Source organism: Cynara cardunculus, unplaced genomic scaffold (assembly GCF_001531365.2).
Source record: "Cynara cardunculus var. scolymus isolate 2C unplaced genomic scaffold, CcrdV1 Un_Scaffold_1571, whole genome shotgun sequence".
Lineage (NCBI taxonomy): Eukaryota > Viridiplantae > Streptophyta > Magnoliopsida > Asterales > Asteraceae > Cynara > Cynara cardunculus.
Window position 1 is genome coordinate 4,161 of NW_020200801.1, and position 21,450 is coordinate 25,610.

The 21,450-nt window shown below is 34.1% G+C and overlaps 1 protein-coding gene across 3 annotated transcripts; it reads right to left on the reverse strand.

The window, feature by feature from the left end:
• Nucleotides 1–2,403: 2,403 nt before the first annotated feature.
• LOC112502552 (AMP deaminase-like) lies at nt 2,404–14,085 on the reverse strand. 3 transcript variants are annotated; one of them, XM_025106501.1, is made up of 22 exons: nt 13,608–14,085; nt 13,329–13,397; nt 11,525–11,706; nt 11,219–11,402; nt 10,038–10,216; nt 9,856–9,907; nt 9,633–9,760; nt 9,352–9,531; nt 9,033–9,100; nt 8,771–8,913; nt 8,413–8,474; nt 7,690–7,803; nt 7,291–7,335; nt 6,314–6,454; nt 5,890–6,042; nt 5,494–5,547; nt 5,307–5,417; nt 4,723–4,896; nt 4,560–4,640; nt 4,093–4,191; nt 3,455–3,565; nt 2,404–2,742 (listed from the first exon to the last, which is right to left on the reverse strand). In XM_025106501.1, exons 1-21 carry the CDS (start codon nt 13,960–13,962, stop codon nt 3,497–3,499), a joined length of 2,643 nt encoding a protein of 880 aa, XP_024962269.1. In that variant the 5' UTR covers nt 13,963–14,085; the 3' UTR covers nt 2,404–2,742; nt 3,455–3,496. The 3 variants fall into 3 exon arrangements, with proteins under 3 accessions (XP_024962269.1, XP_024962270.1, XP_024962271.1); XM_025106502.1 differs by lacking the exon at nt 7,291–7,335; XM_025106503.1 differs by lacking the exons at nt 7,291–7,335; nt 13,329–13,397.
• Between the last annotated feature and the right edge of the window lie 7,365 nt (nt 14,086–21,450).

Below are 21,450 nucleotides of genomic sequence, written 5' to 3' on the forward strand. Positions count from 1 at the left end.
TTGTAATTTTATAATATATACATATATATTATACTTTTATAATAAACTATAAATAAAATAAAATTTAAAAAAAAAATGAGGTTTTATAAATGGTTCTTATTTTATTAAGATGTCAATAATGTGCTAAAAAAATATGACATAAGATTTATAAAAGTTTCACCTTACGCATGCTCTTATATCGGATTTTTTGGGGTTGTTTGGAAAGTAAACAAAGAAAAATAGGAAAAAACAATCGGGTTAAAAAATTGTTGTCATAATTTGTCGATATTGCTCGAAATATGGAAAATGCTACACTTTTCTATTTACTTTCTTTATTCTTTAAGACTTGAAGTGTACTCATATAATACAATATAATAAATCTTGATTTTGAAGTGGAGAGTTCGAATCCTTAATTATGATTCATGTTTCATTCTATTTTATTTAGATTATGAGGCCGTTTACCAAATGCTGCTTACTCGGGTAAGTGTTTACCAAGTTATATTATCTTATCGAATGAACATGACAATGACCAAGAATTTTATCCAGTGAGGGAGAGGCAAGGACTTAGAGTCTTACCCGGTAAGTGAGGGCAATGACTCTTACAACAATTAGCTCTTACCGGGTGATTTGTTGCATGAAAAGCCGTTTTTGTTTACTAAAATCTTAACTGGTAAGTAAATGATAATGTTAAATTTTACCGCAAGATGCTTAACGGGTAAGTATTTGATAAACGGCCCCTATGTTATGCTCCTCTTAATTTTATTTTATGGTTCTGTGTGAGTTTGAGAGAGATGGAATGTTTGATCAGATACTAGTTTTATGTAGTATCTTTATCATATTAATATGTATCAACATTGTCTCGTATTTGAACTGGGTTATCAATTAATTTTATGAAGTTCAAATGTGAAGCTTTAAGAAATTGTACGTATACAATAATAAGTTGTAAATTTGAATTTTAAGAGATTTTAAAAACATGAGGTAAATGTTTTATAATATAGTAAAAATATTAGTATGAATTTGTCATCTCAAATTGAGCTATTATTAAACCTTACTGATTTAGAACTAAATAACCAGTTCGACCATTGAATCTATCAGCCGTCATGAAGGAATGAGCAAACCACAGGACCCCTACTAGTAAAGGGAAAACAGAAGTGTGCTATTGCACACTATACTCGCTCGTTAGCCTGTCTGGCTCTCGAGCTGCTTTTGTTCCTAATTGGGTAAACCGACTCATTCGCCTTATTCGAAGTCATCTTTTCATTCGAGCTCCAAATCATCAAGATTCTTCTTTTACTCTAAGTTAGCCTTGGTATGATGTTTTGAACTCAATATCTCCTTCCATAATGACTGTTGATTGAGTTCAAACTCGGTCAACTCATCAATCCTGAAAGGTATCTTACACAACTGTGGAGTATTACTAACGTCAAGATGTTGCCATATACCTACACTAGCTGACATTGTTTTTGTGTAAATATGGGTATCCGGATTATCTTACGCGCAACCAATCCCCAAGCAACCACAGATGACTTGGGAGTCATTGCAGATGAAACTCAATGGTCGCAAGGGTTTTGACAAAACCTGGGTTCAAACCCCCTGGAGATGAGATTTCCACTACATCCCTTTGAGTCTTAACTAGCACGCTACAACACAAGTGGTTACCCTCACGAACATTGATACCAACAAGGAAGTTCACAAGCATCTGGCTCTTTGTAATTCCTTGAACTTTCTACACATTCAATCACTGCAACAAAATGGTGTTTACAGGACAACAAAAATGTCTAAACATCTTAAACAACCATGTACAACCTAAGTTTATAAAACTAAACACTTGTACATCTTATGTAAAGATATAACAATAAGTTTATACAGGGTTTTTGGACGCCTTAACAATTTTTATAAAATATTTTTGAAATAAAGCATCTTGTTGGCTTTTTTATAACAAGTTTTTGGCTAACCCAACCACATAATAGACTGTTCTGTACCTAATTTGTCTCTCACATGTTGCTCTTTTAGCACGACGTTAAGCCGACTCAGGGATTATCAATTACAAACTAACACAATATATGCACAAACAGGCATTTAACTAAGGAGCAGTTTACTAAACACTTACTTTGGTAAGTGCTTACCGGTTCAATTACTTGAACGGGTGAACACAAGAAGGACCGAGAATCTTATACGGTAAGAGAGAGACAATGATCAAGAGTCTTATCCAGTGAGGGTGATGACTCCCACCCGGTAAGCAGTTACTAAGTTATAAACGTTTATCATCAATCCATTTCAATGGCTGGAAATGTTACCCCATTAGGTAAATGAGAGTGGTGACTCTTGCCGATAAGCACTTACCCGATAAGCATTTGGTAAAGGGCACCTAACTGCTATCATATACAAAACAAAAGAGGCTATATGACTAAAAGAAAAGCAAATGAAAACACAATCCACATCATGAATATGTTCATTGCACAACAAATGCACTGCCCAAAAACTGAAACAAGTATTTTGTGATTATTATGTTTCCTTTTATAACAATACGAGAGCCGGGCGAAGCAAAGATCAATCTTATGACTTTCTCGCTATAGGCTATATTTCCGGTCTCTTATAATTTACATTTACATGACGGGTGAATCCAAGTTGACCTAAAGCTATCACTGAACTCTGGAGTTGACCCACATTAGCTCTTAAGCTTCAGGGCTAAGTCAAGTCTCAGCTTACGACACCAAAAGTTGGCCACTGGAACTGTAGACGGAAACTAGTAACTAGTTGCAGCTGGTTTAAGAGGCAAAGATGCGTAAACGTTACTAAACTATATATTTCAAGACTAAAGAACGAATGTTATAAAACTGTCCCAAAGTAAAATGCACTCTTGGGATGTCCCACAAAAAACTGGAATGTTTTCCTTTCGAAAAATTGTTCCGGTCCTAAATGGTATTTTGCTTATTGGTAATTGTTACAAAGTATTAGCAACAACTTTGGTCCACAAGATTCTCCATTTCGTCATCATTGAGAGATATAGTAGATACTCTTCGTCCCAAAATAAATTACCACAACAAAGAAGATACAACTTTAAAAATATGTAATTATTAAACTTCTTATAAACTATATGCTATTTTACCCCTTAATATAGAGGGAGTAATGACGTTCTTCATCACATAATTAAGAATAAAATGGGAAAGTAAGCACTTACTTCTGAAAGTGGACACTTGTTTGGGACGGAGTATTTAACTAATAGTTGAACAATTTCCATTTTAGTACATGGCATGTGCCCATGTACTTATCTTGGAATTATGTAACAGTTGCTAAGTTTTTCTCGACAATACTTCCAGTTTTGAAGATTTTGACATGAAAAGATGAAAGATGCAACATTTTTGGGACTGATAAAAGGGGCCTCATTTGACATTAAATGGTGAAATGTTGACATTTTGGGATGGAAAGTAACAAGTGACATCGGAACTGGCTTAAAGAAGAATAAAGTTTGTACCTCCAGAGATCAGAAATGGTGGAATCACATGGATGAAGGAAGCTAAGTCTCGATGTATTCAGGCAAAGTGGCCTTTCCTAGATAAATTTGTTGCATCTCCTCTCTCCAGATCTGTATCAGCCAGAAGTAACTAAAATCAGATAACATTTTCTATGATAAATTAAATGGCCCAATACAGAACATCAGTTTTGAAAGATCATGATGTCGATGATAGAAGTTTAATGCATGTTAATTATGTTAACTATCATAGTCGTTCGTCATGATGCCTAGGTAACCATGGGTTATTTAGAAGAATAACCTTCTGACACATTTTTTTTAAATGTATGATCTTTTGACACATTTAAAAACATTTTTGCCTAATAGAAAATTGTCTCTTCCTAACACAATGCCTCAAAATCTATCAGAAGGTCATGCATTTAAAAAATGTCATAAGGTTATTTCCTAAATAATCCCCTACCTGATGTACAATATTCTTGTGTTTTTCCCATCACTGGAGATTATGCAACAATAAGATGAACAAAGTCACAACCTTCGTGTTATTAGTATGGTTCAACACTACCCATATGTCCATTTTCCACTTTCATCTATATATTCAATAACAAAATCCCACAAAAGATTATGTGATTTAAATTACATACCATGTCACGGAACTCAAGTCGGATATGTGGCACATTCGTCTTGCGAATATCATTTCCATCTGGTCCTCTCTTGTAGTACTCCTGACCAATCCAATGGGACTGGAAAAAGAATATCAGTTACCAAATGTGCACAATCATATTAAAAATGCTCATTTTCCATTTCAAAAACAAAACAACCCAGTATACCCCACACAAAGGTAGGGTTCTGCCCCGCCCGTGTGGGGGGGGGGGGGGGGGGGGGGGGGGGGGGATGGGGAGGATGTAAGCAGATGCCTCTACCCTATAGGATAGAAAGGTTGTTTCCATGAAAACCTCCGACTTGCAAAACAAGAACAAAAAGACAAGGGGACGGGTGAAAAAGTAGCATAGTTATGTGCAAACGTGCAACAGGTACAGTGAACAAAAAGGAAAAAGGGACATGAGACAAAACAAATAGGGAATCAGAAAAAGCAGAATGAAATGTGTACCTTCAGGACGTGTGAGAAACCTGATTGGTATACTGAATTACGCGCAATCTCACAGAGATCACAGGCACTTAACTTCCATACCTGCAAAAGGAGAATGTTAGTAAATCTGTCTCCTAATGACATCATACACACACTAGGCACGAATAGGAAAGTCGATGCTTACAGAAGCAGCAATACTGTACTCCTCCACCAGCGGCTCCTTTGTTAGGTGGATTTGTAATGGATCATCGGTAGACAGTGAGACATTAAGGCCTCGAAGGAAAAACATTGGGAAAGGGTTCCGGTGATAATCCAGAAATAAGGAGTTGTTGCTCAAAGGAGACATACAAAGACCAATCTGAACCACCAAGCAACAGAACATCAATATGCTTCTAATTAGAAGACCAATAAAACCCAAAAAAAAAAATCCGCCAAAGGGGCAATGGCCCAACGACACCCATGTCACTGGTAGATCCCAATCTCCTTGGAGGTCAAGGGTTCAAGCTCACCAAACGGGAGAAGTGTGTGAGTTTTGCATTAAATTAATATAATATACTTCAAAAAAGAAACAAAAAAAGCCAATGAGAGAACAAGTGACTTTTTTTTATAGTTGTGGGTGTCTTGCATGCACTTCAACTAATCCCGTGGGGCCCTGAAGTTAAAAGCCAAAAAACCTCCATTGGCAATTGGTGACCAATGGGGAGCAAACCCTGGACCAAACCAGTTGAGCTACAAATTGGGGGTTAAAAAGGTGACTCTTCCGTGTACCTGGGAAAGGTAATACAAGTACTGAAGTACAGGAGACTTTCTCAAGTTGATCCCATGGGCAATGTTATGAGTTGTAAGAAATGCAGCAGCAAGATGGTCAATATCACCAGCCTGATGCATATAACTCACAAAGTTAGTCAACAATCAACGATACAAAAAGGGAGCTGAATGGGTCAGCAATACATACCTCCCCACAATGAGGGCGGAATCTGATGGTAGTCATTCCTTTTGATTCACGGAGCTGTGATACCATCAATACACCCAGAATTCAGAGTTTTCATATTAGCATGTATTTGACAGTTAGAAAATGCAAATTGTGAACCTAGCCAAGTATCTACAACTAATAAATTATTGTACTCCCTTCTCCCTCTCGCCTTTGGCTCTTCATGTTTTCCAAATTGGATTATTTGCCACTATATACATGCATATATATATATATATATATATATATATATGTCTATATATATATATATATATATATATTGAGAGAGTGAGAGAGAGAGAGAAAATCAGGCCACAAGTCTAATGCCTTGTGGCATGCTTTTGCAAGGTTGTTTATGGAAGTGCGCATAACCATACTTGCCTTGTTTAGGGTATAGAGGTTTGCATAACAATAGTATACATAGTATGAGAAGGCAGGGTTGAATATATTGGTCCATTGTGCAGGTGTTGGCATGTGCTTTGTAGGACGTCTTTCGGGCTTGCTCTCATCATCCACCAAGTCCAATCCTACAACCTGCAAATTTACAGAAAATTGTGTTAGAAGACTGCACTATATCAACAAAGATTATTAGGATACCAAAAGCAAAGATGAATTGGAATATACAGATGAAATAAGCAGTATGCAAGTTTGTCTGAAAAGTGCTATTGGCAAATTTGGGCACTTCAGTCATATATACATATTTAGAAACAAGAACTCCTGTTTTTACGTATTTAAAGAAACAGAAATGCAGCTTTGAATAAGGTCAAGCCCTACTTTCAGTTTGTGGACTGTTTAAAGAGCAAACCTGTTTCAAGAATACATGCAGCTGAGGATGTGATCCTGGGTCGACCGTAACCTCAAAGAGAGGAAGGAATATATTGTCAAGAATGGTCTGAAATGATGTGACGATACCCATTTCCATGTATATATTGTAAAGCCGAGGCAGCTGCAATGAAAGTGAGGTTCAGAAGTGAGCACAGTAATGTTTATGCCTTTTTGATGTACATATAAGATGGAAAAGAACAAAACCATATAAATTAAAGTCGTGCTTCAAAAAGTACATACAATTTTCCACATCCTGAACTAAATGATAAAAAATCACACGTTAACATGTTAATATTCATATAGTTGCAACTTGGCAAGTCTGAAGTGAAAACTAATAACCTCAAAAAGGTACAAGCCAGGACTCAGACTTACTGTCTAGCTCATTCACGCTAACTTCTTAATTCTCTATTGTGAACTAATCATTCAAACTTAAGCAGGTATGCTACAAACAACATCATTTGTCTTATCAAAACAAACACAGAAATTAGATGACGAATAATTTATCTAAGCTACAATTGCAGACAGATGGAGGAAAATTTCAGGCTGTGTATTATAGTAACAAAGATGTATCACCAAGAATGTTATACTAATCCAGATACCAGATTAGGGACAAGATAACAATGAGTTCAAGCGAGCCGAGCAAGTAGTATGCCTCATCCATAGATACAATACCACCTTTACTTGGCAGGCCAATTAAGAAAGCTAACTAACAATATAGATATGTGGTACAAATAAACAAATTCCACTTCATCTATGACATTGCTTTGGATAAGATAACTAATATGCTTTTCTACAGACGCTACTTATTTGAAACTCTTCATGATTCAGAGATCTAGAATATAAATAGCAGAAAAGTAAGAACTGAACATAAACAATTTAAAGACAATGGATACAATGAGAAAAATAATAAAGAAATGCTGAAACGTTTGACCAGAAGCTGCAGGAAAATAGACTCGCCTTGTGTCTTTTATTTTTGGGCCACCCATAAAAAGAGGGAACATTCTGAAAACATGTGGGTGAGAGATTGTGAAATTATATGCAATTCAGAGTGAAGGCTAGTTGTTTTAGATTAAATCAAGGAGGCCAATGTGGCTTATTTACATCACCTTATCATTATTCATTAATATCTCAAAAGGCTATTGATAGAGTCATCTTTTCTACAACTCAAATCTCTTAAAAATTTGCTGTTATTTTTGGCATATAAAACCAACTTCTGCATCTTTTATCAGTAAAAATCATACAGCCAATCAGCCATCCCCCTGCCTGGTTAGACCTCAAACAACACGTAAATAATATGATCACAAATTAACCACAGAAAGATGCATCATACGTAATGTGATTGGTTCTAATCCGTACCTGAATCAGCCAGACAACATTATCACTGTACAGTTCATTATTCACGATCCAACTCGCCAAATTGTCCCACTCACTTTGCTTTCTTCCATATATGGATATTCTGTATTCAGCCATCTGTAAGGATCATCAAGATTAAATAACTATACATAGAACTGCAAGGACCGTCTCGCAACTAGAACAGATGGGTAAGATTCAGTTCAATACACTAGAACAACTGGAAAGTGTTACGGTTGTAATGCACATAGATTATGCAAATCCCCTAAAACATGATAAGACTCCGCCAGAATTCAAATAGAACAAAAATAAGCAAGTGACATCATACTTTCTCAGTATTAACTTGTTCAAAGATGTAGATCAAAAACAAAATGAAAACCTGCATTAGAAGACACATAGAGGGAAGAAAGAGAGAGAGAAATCATTGTTTGATGATTTCATAGTTGATATAATTTCCACTATAATACTGTGCCAAAATCTCATAAAAATGAATTGCAGACATCTGCTACCGCATTTCTGAGCAGCACATGTCAAGATATATCCCAAATGGTCAATGAGCTTGAAATGCTTATTGACTTATTCATCACCTCCTTGTTACATTTAACCAAACATCAAGATCATGTTCAGATATACTTTCATCAGCCCAAGAACACAGTAAACCAATCCGAAATGATCTACAGTATAAATTGAAGTCACTAAAGAGTTTCCCCGAAAGAAGTCAGAACTCACTTGATATTTACTCCCATCAAGATCTGTAAATACTTGTTTCGTTAGCTCAGCCAGGAAGCGACCTGACAAAATGGTATGCATGGATTAAGAGGTAGTATATAGAAGAATTCATCCAAGCTCAATCAAACAAAGATTTTATCCAAACAAGTTGGAATTATCAACATTGACATCATGATAAGCAAAACCAAGGTAAGAACCAGACATGTTGAAATAAAACTACTTAATACAACTCACTCTGTCAATAAATCAGTTCCAAAATACTGAACATTATGCAAGCAAATTAGTTTCTCAGCACCAATTAGTTCGTCGATTGCAGTACTAGTTATTCACTCGATAAGTTCAAAAGGATGAAGCTTACCCTGAATCAGATTATCTTGCTTCAAGAAAATCTCCCTAAGCCTACTTTGACCACAGGGATTGTATTTGAGATTGAATTTGTCAAAACGGTGAAAGGTGCTCTTGTCTGCATGCACATCTAACAGGTCAACATTGAGATCATACCTGCATGAATATATTTGAATACCATTAGACTAAATGATTTGAAGAAGGTTGTAAAAATGATGCTCCAACTGCAGATGATACAACCAGTTTCATTGGCAATCCAAAAGATTATTGTATACCCAGTTAAATCCAAGCTCTCAAAAACTTCTAATAACGTCAGATATGTTCCATCGCGAAATATTACAACCTGAAGAAAAGCAGAAAATTGAAGATTAACAAATTACACCGGACATCATCTGAATTGAATTCTATCCCCAAAATAATCAAACTCTGAAGATGGTATAAATTACAAGTCAATATTTCAAAGTTCGATTACAATATAGAGACTAAAGAAATTACTGGAGAGTAGATTAGGCCATTCATCTACTAGCTTATGTTTGGAAATGAGCCACTACCAGAAATACATATTACAAAATCAGCAACAAGTAAACACGTTACCTCATCAGGTTCTTTTCTCAATTTGGACTTTATAAACCTCAACAGATGTTTTTGATTCATGCATGCAGAGTGATGAACATGAGTATCAACTTTCCGGACATTATAGAAGTCACGATGCGGTGCACTTTTCTGAGCTAGGAATTCTTTGTCCGCATTTAGCATCAAATGAAGGTTGAATTTCTTCATAGAGATTCCATATAGAAGCATACCAAAGTCAGATGATAACTTATCACCGCCAAAAAATTACAAAGCATAACAGAGAAACTCTATCAAGTCTCTACCTGTTCTAGGAGACCAAGCCGGTGATGACATACTGTCCGTGTATTCCCAGCGGCTATCACTTTAAGGATGTGATGCAGGTCAGTGAAAAAGGTTGTTGCATCAACAACGGGAAAAAGCTTCTCTGTTGCTAAAAGAGAAAACAATTAGACAATAAAAAGTAAGAGCTTCTCCCACCATATTTAAATAATAAAGGTAACAACATTAGCAATAATGGCATCTTACAATCTTTATTTGCATAAACATGAACGACTCCATCTTCCATTTGAAAATAATGCTGTAGCACAAATAACGTGTCATGTCAAGAAAACTTGCACCAACAACGGGACCAACAACCATCATTAATTCAACATGAATCAACGAGAAGTACAAACTGGTTTGAAAGGATATATAAACTAAAAACTCACATCAGACTTTCTCTCAGGAACATAATCAAAAGGATTTGGATTGCGCTTCGGAGTACTAGGGTCAGATATGACCTCCTTCTCCCATGGAGCAATGCTTTCCCTGAACACATAACTGTTTCGCATTTCAAGGCAAACCTGTATAGCCCTGTAGACCTCCGCTTCATCAGGTGACGGTGTCTCTGCAATAATCATAGTGACAGAAATATAAGCTAACTGGAACTTCAAGCTTCCTGTAGCATGTTGGCAAACTTTGATATACAAGTCTTCTTAAGCTTCTACCAAGAAGTTCTGAATGTGTATGATTCTCATTTATTGAGTCAGGCATAATCTAATCTCAATTACATGTGGAATCACAACCAAACAGATATGAAATAGCAGCCACTCTATATTATATATGTGAAATTCCTTTACAAGTGCAAAATCCATTTTCAATTCATCTCCAGTTTTTAAGGAAATCAATTGACCAGCTATACAACATCAATTGCATGCAACTGCAAAGAAAGCTTCCAGCTCAATTCAACCAGCACTTGTTCAGAAAATGCGGAGACTACATGAAGGGTTTCTGTATAGCAACACTCCAAAGTCCAAACAACAGATAAAAAATACATATAGATGTGTCTTCCATACATTCATCTACTATGCCTTCCAAGCTTCTTGCATTATGACATACTGATAGCACTATTTTCTGTTACATGCACATTAATTGGTATGAAGTACAAATGAGGGCAAGGGTAAAGAAACTAAGTAACAGAAGCTTTTAAGAGTATGATGTTTGGGTAACATTGTTTATAAAAAATTCATAACTTGCAATAATTATCAATACACACAAATCAGGTAAAACAGAAAATATTATCTTGAAAATTCCAAAATTTACCACCTAGAAACATAACATATAACAGTAATTTTCTCATAATCTTCTTTTACTCTCTCCTTCTGCATTTTCGTGTTTTTGTCTATGTATAAGATGATTAATTACCTCAAAGAGGAATGATCTTACCATCACATAGTCTAAAACAAATATAATTCTACATTCAGTAGTTCCTTCTTCAAAAATAGAACTTTAGAGTAACTGCAAATTACTCGTACGTAATGGAAGCACGTAACATAGGTAAAGTAATTCAGTTGCAAATATTTAATTTCGGTATAGTCACACATATGAATTAGAAAAGAGACATGAGTACCATAGGGGGAGATCCTAAGCCGTACAAAAGTTTCCTGCTCTGGCTCTTTTCTAAGAATATCAGCAGCTACAGGATCAGGTTGTACACCATGTAGGTCACCAGATACACTATGTGACCGAATCATAGTAGATGCAGCTATCGGCAAATTTTCACCATTTGCATTAACACTTGTGCACTCTGGACCCTGCTCATATGATGTCCATACAGATTTAGAGCATATTTGTAAGATACCCAAACAGAATGACATGTAACTCACATAAAGAGAGAAAGAGGAAAGAGATTTCTCATAGTGCATCAAAAGTTTACCGCATTCCCATTTGTGTGAAGGTATGTAGCATCTGGATTAACATTGTCAGTCACATCAACATCTTCATCAGATCCTTCAACACTTTCAAAAGCACTTGCACTAGCAACTGGAGACTTCGGAGAAGTCGGTCTAAGAATGTGTCCAGCTCTCTTGGCCAACCCCGCATGGCCAGCACATTTCCCTGCAATAATTGGAGCACCCAAGTATTAGAAAACTTAATTTTACAACCAAAAGAAATCATCAATAATTCAAGAATATTAAGTAAGGCAAGGTAACAGTTTATGCAGCACTTTTGCCCGCATACATGCTTCCATATAGCAACGTGAAATTAAGATCTATTTCATGCAACTAAGTCTCCATCCATTCTACAAAGGCCCCCTGCAACGCAAAATAGTCTCTCCTATTGGGGGGAGAGTGAGGGCCTATGGGTGGAAGAACATCATAGGTCAGAAAAATAAGAGAACGCTGTTAATAACAGCCAACCTAGAAGGGTCATGTTGCATTCCTCCAGAGTCTCTGTTGGGGGGTCAAGTCCTTGCATATCCTAGTCAGTTCAGCCTGTTGCAACTACTATCCCAGTTAGCTTCCCAAAGACTACCATAATTCTACCTGTGCTCTCTTCCTAAGAACCCATGTGTTTCTTCAATGTGTATCCAAAGAGAGCTAAAAACGAAGTTGCCTTCTTTCTTACTGATATAGTAAATAAGTCAAAAACTATGAGTCCCCCATTGATTCTTTCTTCTTTCTTTATTGGGTGTTTGTATTAATTAATTAGCCAAGTGCATGCTATTGAGCATCCTATTTGTCATCAAACTTAAAAACAATTTGCATACAGTATCAAATAGGCATTAGCACACAAGTATTAATAAATTATATCAAGTACCAACTACAAAATAATTAAACAAAAAATACAAAGAATAGCACACAAGCATACTCCAAACCCATTTCTTCCTTTTTTTTTAAGGTGGCCTGTAAAACTTAATAATAAAAATTAACATTCAACTTTGCAACACAGCTAGAGTACTCATGGCACTATAAAGCATCCATAACTAGATGATAAGAGAGCATACCACCCAACCCATTTTTAGAAGGTATGCCAAACACCCATCCATAACTTGAAGTGCAAACCTACAAGTTATGATTTGAGACACATGACGACAACTGCCTCCAAGGGAAGGTAACATAAGTTTACGAAACCTACAAGTTATGATTTGAGATGCATGACGACAACTGCCTCCAAGGGAAGGTAACATAAGTTTACGAACTTGACCAAGGAACTTTTCCAACAAGTAGTAGAACTCGCACTTTCACATGAAGAAACATAAGACAACAAGAATTCCTAATATTGTAGCCTCTGAGAACAAAATTAAATGGATCAATATTACCAGGTAGCACCGGTAGTAATTTGGTTAAGTTATCATGTAGCTATATTACCAGGAACAATCACCTTACTATAGAAGGAAAAAGATAGATTAAGATACATAATCTTCACAATGATTAAAAGTCACCATTAGATTATTAGCTACAATTTATATACTCTTCTAGTTTGAGATCATCAAGGCATTGCAATATTAGGCAACACCATTCTTGATTTAATTAGGTAAATTTATAGCTAAATTACCTGGAACAGCCACCCTGTTATAAACAAAAAGGACAAACTATAAGTTATAAAAGTTACCAATGATCCATAAAGACTTAAACTTTACTATGATCTATCACCAGAGAAACATAAAACCAACAATCCACAGGACCACATGGCTATCATGGAAAGTAGCAAATACCATTTATGAACTTTAAAAGTACCAAATTTTAACTCTAAGCGCGACACAAAGCATCCAGTTAATTTCATCCCCGATGACCTATGGGAACCACCTATCATTGTATTTATACAAAAGCCATTAACAGAGAATTCTCACAAACAATCATGCAATTTTACCTTAATTTTTTTAACAATCTCAAATGGCTGCAAAATCATATGAAGGACACTAATATCCTAGCTATTCGACCAAATTTTTGCACTTTAATGACACATAAATCACAGCAAGAATCATTACTCAAGCGAAAATCCCAACACTTTCCTACCTTCAGGAAGCGTATGAAGTCTAGGCAACCCCGGTGGAATAGCATCCTCGTCATGAGCACCACCTCCACCAGAAATAGACGTAACATCAGGTAAGGAACTCGAAGCCCGACGATAAAACCCATTTCTCCGTCCTCCCTGGTTCCGCCTCTGCAACGGCTTCTCAACGCTAGGATGCACACTCTTCCTGTAATGCTGCAGCAAGTCATCTTCTCCCTCTTCTCTCTCCTTCTCAACAGTTTTGGCAAACTCGAGCAATTGATTTAGGGTTTTGCGGTGCATATAGTAAGCCGAAACAGCGACAAATGAAGCTCCGACTAGTGCCGCCATAGCTAGATGCAACGTATAAGCATCCATTTTTATCTCTATATGTGTATAAATCCGTGGAAAAACCTCTCAAATTCCCTCTCTTTATATATATGTATTATCGTATAAGATTTCAGGATGATTTCAGGATGATTTCAGTGTTTGAGGGAGATATGAAAACCCTACTGAAAGGGAGGAAGGAAGAGTGGATTATGTGGAGTATTTATAGTGGGGATTATGAGATTGGATTATGAGTAGTAGTGATGGAATGGGTCCCACTTCCTCCATCTAATTTTCGATAGTGGTGATATGGTGGTCCTCTATCAAAAACACCACGTGCCTCTTCTCTAGTGGGTATTTCCGTCTTTTCACTTGTCTTGTCATTTTCATCTAAGATTAGCAATGAGTTTTTACTTTCTTAAAGAAAAAAAAGTAAATTACGGATTTTGTCATATGGTTTTTGGAGGGTTTTTAGTAATTACTAAATAATTTGGTGTAGAATGATTAAAAGGTTTTAATGATGTAGTATAAAATGAAATATGATTGTTTGATAATTGTGTATAATGAAATTAAGGCTCTTAATGGTTAAAGAAAATTCATGATACAAAATCATTTAGAGGATTTTAGAACCACTAAGAGGCACACTATTTTTTTTGTCAAACAAGATTTACCTGTTAATGGTTCAAAGATTGCCTCTTAATAAAACTATTAAAAAGTAAACAAATAACTCCTTAAATTTATTTTAAATTTGGTCCCTAAAATTTGTTCATTTCAAGATGGTTCCTAAAATTTGTATTTTTATAACATAAGTCTTTGACATTAACATCCATTAAGTAAAGGACAATTTAGTCTTTTCTCCTTTTATATCATTCTCTCATTTACATACATATTAGATATTATATTAATTATAATAATATATTGCATATTATATATAAGGCACCGCATACACATAGGGTGTATAAAAAACTGTCAATCCATAAAACTCATTTAATCCAACCTGTTAACAACCCCACCTGTCTAACCGTTAAATTGACCATCTGTCAATTAGGAGGGTTGAAATTGGGTTGGGCCTAACTCAACCCGTCCAACCCTTTCGCTAATATATAACTTTTATAAAATTTTATTTATATATATGTTTATTATGTGTGTGTGTATATATATATATATATATATATATATATTAATAATGTATAAATTTTATATAATCTTTATTGATATTATGTTTATATTTCATTTTAGCTAAACGTATAGGTTACCAAATGAGATTCACGATCAAAGAATGATGACAAATAATCTAATTAATAAGATAAAACTATTGAAATCTTTTTTACAGCAACAACAAATCGATGTGCCGGAGAATATGAATGGTATTGATAGATATTTAGTTGACGAATCAATCAATCGAAATACCTCATCATTTTATGTTGTATTTCAGTGGGAAGAAAATGTTTAGTTATAGCATTTCGCTACAACAACATTAGATCTTATAGGATGCCTAGAACGTCTAAGTGTCCTAATATGGTTCTTTATAGGACGAAACAAGAAAAATGTCTTGTCTAAAAGAGTTACAATAGTTTATAGGATGAATTTGGACGTCTTAACAAATTCTATAACGCTTTTAAAATAAAATGTTGTATTAGTTATTTTATACGACACGACTTGAAAAAGTGTCATATAAACATAATGTCCTGTAAATAGATGAGTTCACAGGACATTTCTCAAAATATTTCTATAAAATAACTAATACGACATTTTATTTAAAGATCATTCTAAAACACTTGTTGAAACGTTCTATAAACTTATTGTAACATTTTTAGATGGAATGCTTTATAGTATTGTCTATAAACTTAAGTTTTATGAATTATTTCATTCGTTAAATTTTATGTAACTACTAACCCGCCAACCCGTCTCACCCCGTAAGGGTTGGGTTGGGTTATATTTTTGAATGGATTAGGTTGGGTTGGGTTGGATTGAGATTTTTTCAAACCGCCATAATTGGATTGGATTGTAAAAATGTTGTAAACCGCTCAACCCAACCCGCGTACACCCCTACGTACACACATATATATTGGACATTATCTCACAATCAACGACTTTGTCAGCCACCACATAATCCACCTCTTCCTAGCCAACTTCCGTTGGCCCCCAACCTCACCTCCATCACCTACGACAACTCTCAATTGCATTGATATTATCTCTTAAAACTCAAAAAGCAAACATAGCAACTACAGATCAGGAAATGTCATTAGGAACAGAAATACAAAATATTGGAACATAGTTTAGACAAGATAGAGCACAACAGGTGAAACATCATTCTGATTCCATAACTTTTCACTACCAAACAATTGGGTATGAAATGTGTTTTCATGTCTGCAGATCAAACTATTTAAAAATCGAGTTCAATATGTCTCCAGTATGTATATATCAACTACGGGTGCTCAAAAAACCAATCAACTCGGCCAACCCAACCCAAAAAAAACTCAGCTGAGGTAAAGCGACACATAGTTGATACAAAATTAGGCCAAACAACATCTATGGTGCTAGAATTAGGTTAGGGTCATTTGAACTCAACCCAACTCGATAAATTCGATATCTTTCTATGCTACGGATTTAACATGATTGTTAAGTCTTTAACTAATATATGTACATTAGATGTTAACCAATCCATAATTAGCTATTTTGATATTACAATTTCTTAATTGCATAAATCTTCAGCTTTCTTTTGGAGTTTGTTAGCCTGTTTTGTATGTTATTATTTTTATTTTACTTTGTTTAAACATAAACACTTAGCTAGATTGTATAATGGTGCACCAGAGTTTTTAACTCGATCAACCCACACGGTTTGGATTAGGTTGGGTTGTGGTTTTTCTTGGGTTGGGTTGTGATTTTTCAAACCGCAAACATTGAATTGAGTTGTTCAAATGCCTTCAAACCGACCAACACAACGCATATACACCCCTAATATCAACCAATGTGTCATTTATGCATTTGCCACACCATACAAAGATGAATAAACTTTGACATCGAGTTGCCCAACACATGTCCCTACACATTGAAATAAGAAAGCCTTAAACAGATTTAGAAATATAAAGCTAAAAAACAGTCAAATCTACCACGATTTCATAAGACGTGAACTGTAGGTTTTTATATCTATCACAAGGACTAGTTGTTACGCGTTACTGACCATATTCAAGAGATGAAATATAACAGATGTTGAAGCAATCATCATAGGAAGCAGCGGTGCACAAAAAACCCAACAGACCGACCCAACTCAATCCCAAAAAATCAACCTGAAATAACCAGCAACAAAATTGATACATAAAATAAAGTTTTTATAACTGATGAAAGTTGACTTCAATCATACCAGATATTATTCGGTACAACCCAAACCATGGTGGATGCATCATGCACAAGTCAAGAATCATGCTCTCTTGCATACTTCATTTCTTGTTTCTTGTTAATTTAGTTTAGTTTAAGTTGATTCCTTTGTTAACGGTTTAAATATTATTAGTGTTAATTTGTTTAACACGATGTAATGATTTGTTAAATTATAGTAAGGGGTTGTTTACCCAGATACGTATCCGGTAAGTGCTTACCGATACAAGTCAACACTATAATTTATTTTGATGCGTAAGATTTTAGTACATCAAAACGTATCGAATGCAACAATTTACCGAGTAAGCGCTTACATGGGTAAAGGTCGTCATCTTCACTTACTGGGTAAGACTCTCCATCTTTCTCATCGCTCTTACCCGGTAAGATTCTTGGCCATTGTCATGTTCATCTGATGAGAAAATTTATCCGATAAGCACTTACCAAGTAAACTTTTAGTAAACGGCCCCTAAATTACCGGTTTTATCGCTTAACAACGTTATCATCATGGAATACTAGAAGAGTACTCGCACAATGCAGCGAGATACATATCGATTTTAATGTTTTATTTTATTATTTGTCTCCGTCGATGTTATAATACGATTTTGTGTTTTTAAGAAAATAATAATGATTTTATTTTTGAATAAAATATAAATTTGAAGATATCATAAAAATTTGAAAAAAAATATATCAATGTTAATATCAAATCAACTATTTAAAAGTTCTCATTTTTTATGTAATTTCTTTAATTTATTTTTTATTATAATTTAATTTAAGTTTAATAACGAAATAATTTATTTTTGGCTTAATAATTTTATAAAGATAATAATTAAGTATTCTGTTAATACTCAATAATTATCATAATTATATTTTAGAATTTTTATATTTAAAATGAGATGTTTATCCTGTATTTGATTATGTGTATCTGCAGTTAGTTACACGAATTCAGATATGGAGCTTTAATAAGTTGTACTTGCGCACAGTCTACTTGTAATATTGAGTTTTAACTAATATGCATTAATAAACAGTACTTTACGCATAAAAAGTGATTTTTAAGAGTTTTTGTTAAATGTTTTATATCATCATGAAATATAACTATTTTTAAACGTTTAAGTTTTTGTTCTTCAAATATTATATTTATTTGTTTTTAATATAATTTTTAACAACGTTATTGTCATGAAATATAGTTAATTTATTTTATAAAAATATAAAAATAAAAAGTAATACATAGTTCTAAATTATTTATCAATAATGACACAAATAAAATGTGATCGTAATAAAATAATACTGTAGATATGGGAAAAGGTTTTTCTTTCATGTCTGTACATTTGTCTCGTTTTTTTTATGTACTGTCTGTATTAGTCTCTTCTATAAATTATCTCATCTTTTATTGGTGTCGTTTTTAAGGCTGTGCAAAAAGTATCTGGTTCAAATGAAATTGACTGATCAAAATTGGATGTCCAAGTACAACTAGATTATATCATATCCAAAATTTCAACATTCAGAATTTGATTGGTCGATTACTCGATATTTTAATAATACTAGTTGTGTACCCGCACAATGTGGCGGGAGCTGTGAATTTTAACGATTTTGAAGTTTCAATGGTTTTATTAGAGAAGATTTAACAATGATATAAGTTATATTTGGTCTTTACATATTAATACAATTTGAATAAATAAGAGTTATGATTCCGATTATAGTATATCGATGGAAAAAATTGTATGACAGTTTAAAATCCAATATATTTAAAATCTAACATATTTAAACAACTCCACAAATGTGTTCGATTTACACCGAGAGCAAAAAATAAGAGATCGAGAGCAAGACCGAGAGTTCTAAAGCAATTGAATGAGAGAAATTTTTAATAACTCATGATAAATATTAGTTTAAATCTCACCTTGGGAGATGAGGAGAAGACATAGAGGCATGAGAAGATGAAAACATGAATGAAAAGTGTCAAAAGTATCTTGAGAACATGAAAAGAAAAGGTAATAATGTGCATTGATAACTCGTATTATATGTTATTTTAATTGTAGATTAAGAGATTTTAAAACTAAATGCATAAAGTAGTTGTACTTAATGCATTATGAGTTGTTTTTAAGACTTTTAAGACTTTGTGCATAAATGTATAGTACTTTGTGCATTAAAAATTATTTTTAAGACTTTTGATAAATCTGGTTTATAAAGTAGTAAAGATAATTAATATTGTAAACATTAAAATTGGAGAAATAGTTGGAGTTTTTTAGAGATTTTTGATTTTTGAATTTCTTTTGGAGAATTTATTCAAGATGCTGTTAAACTTGATTAAATTTTAACTCGTATTTACTTATAGTAATATACATAATACACTGTAAGTTATACATGAGAATAACTATATGAAAACTATACAAGGATTGAAAACTGTGAGAACCAGTAATCGACCAATTGTTGTTTTACATTATCAAACGATATATGTGAATATTTTTAGAGTGTATTCTTTATTTCACACTGTATACAATACTGTAATCTCATATTCATTGTTTCACAAGATCAGATAACACATGATTACTAGTTCTCATGTTCTCATTTAATTATATATATATATATATATATATATATATATATAAAATATGTAGGATGTATACAAAACAATCCCTATCCTCGACACGAGATAGGTTAAAAAATCCTATACGTATCTATCCTACCTAACATAAAGACATCTCGTGTTATGTGTTGTTATCCCAAACAGTAGTGGACAAATTTAAATGAATAAACAAGTTATAATATAGTATGTTTATTACTCGATAATCTTTTTCAAGAAAAATAACTATAACAAAATTTGGTTGTTAGGACATATATACCAGTGTTGGTATAGGAGGAACAGCTATATATTTTAATAAAAAATATGTTACAATAAGTTGTTATAACGAAACAGAGCAACACAACAAAATCCATATATACGAAACAATAATATTTTAGTATGAAACTGGACTACCTAATAGGATTCAAGAGGCAAATCGTTAGTTTTTTTTTTTCTTATAGGCTGCTTCTTAAAAAGGATCATATAAAAACGTCGCAAGAAATATAGTTTATTTGTAGCGTTTGAAATGTAAACCTCATTCAAACGATGTTGAATTATGGGTTTATGAATTCGTCATCTACAACATCATCGACAGCCTCACCTGCTAAATATGCTTTTGTCGTCTTCGAGCTTTCGTGACTATATGGAGATTAATCATGCATACAAAAACGCAAATGAGATTGAACAAGATTTTATGATAATAAAATCAGCACTTGTTCACTTCGTAAAATATCAGTGTTTTAAAAGACGTGTCATAGTGGCAAGACACACCTCTCATGTCCCATTAACCCTTTAGCGGTTGTTTAAGGAATGGTGTCGTTGTATCTTGGCATGACGTGCTATGTCGCTACTAAGCCGCTTCATTTACGCATATGAAGACTTTCGGAAATGAATTGCACCACAGTATTGTGCCAATTCCAGTTTTGAAGTTGATTTTTTAACTTCAAGTTTTATACTTTTGTGACCATGCTTTTTTAAGCGGAACCAAATTTGAATAATATGTTTAGAGTACCCTTTTGGTACCAAGTCAATCCAAGTACACGTAATTCAATAAAAACTAATACCATCAATGCTTTGTAACGGTTTTTAACAGATGACTCTGTTGGCAATTTTAATCATGTTGTTTGAACACTGTCTTCATGTACCAAGGGGCTTTGCACCCATCCTTCCATGCTCAACGTTTTTGTTCACTGCAACAAAATTGGGTTTATAGGATGCCCTCGATCACTAAGTGTTCCAATAGACCGCTTTATAGGATTTGATTTATAGGACCAAAACATAAAGCGTCCTAAGGCGTTGTAATAAGTTTATATGACGCTTTTGGGCGTCTTAACAAGTTTTTGAGTACATTTCTAATACAAAGTGTCGCATTAGCAACATTATATGACACTTTTGAGAAATTGTCCTATAAACTCAATTTTTTACAGGACACTTGTTTTAATAAAACAAATTTTCAAATAGTGTCTTATAAAGTTGATAGTGTGACGCTTTATATTAAAAGTGTCCTAAAAAACTTATTACGACATCAAAAAACGTCATATAAACTTATTACAACACTTTTAGATAAGACACTTTATTTTTTTGGTCCTATAAACTAAGTCCTATAA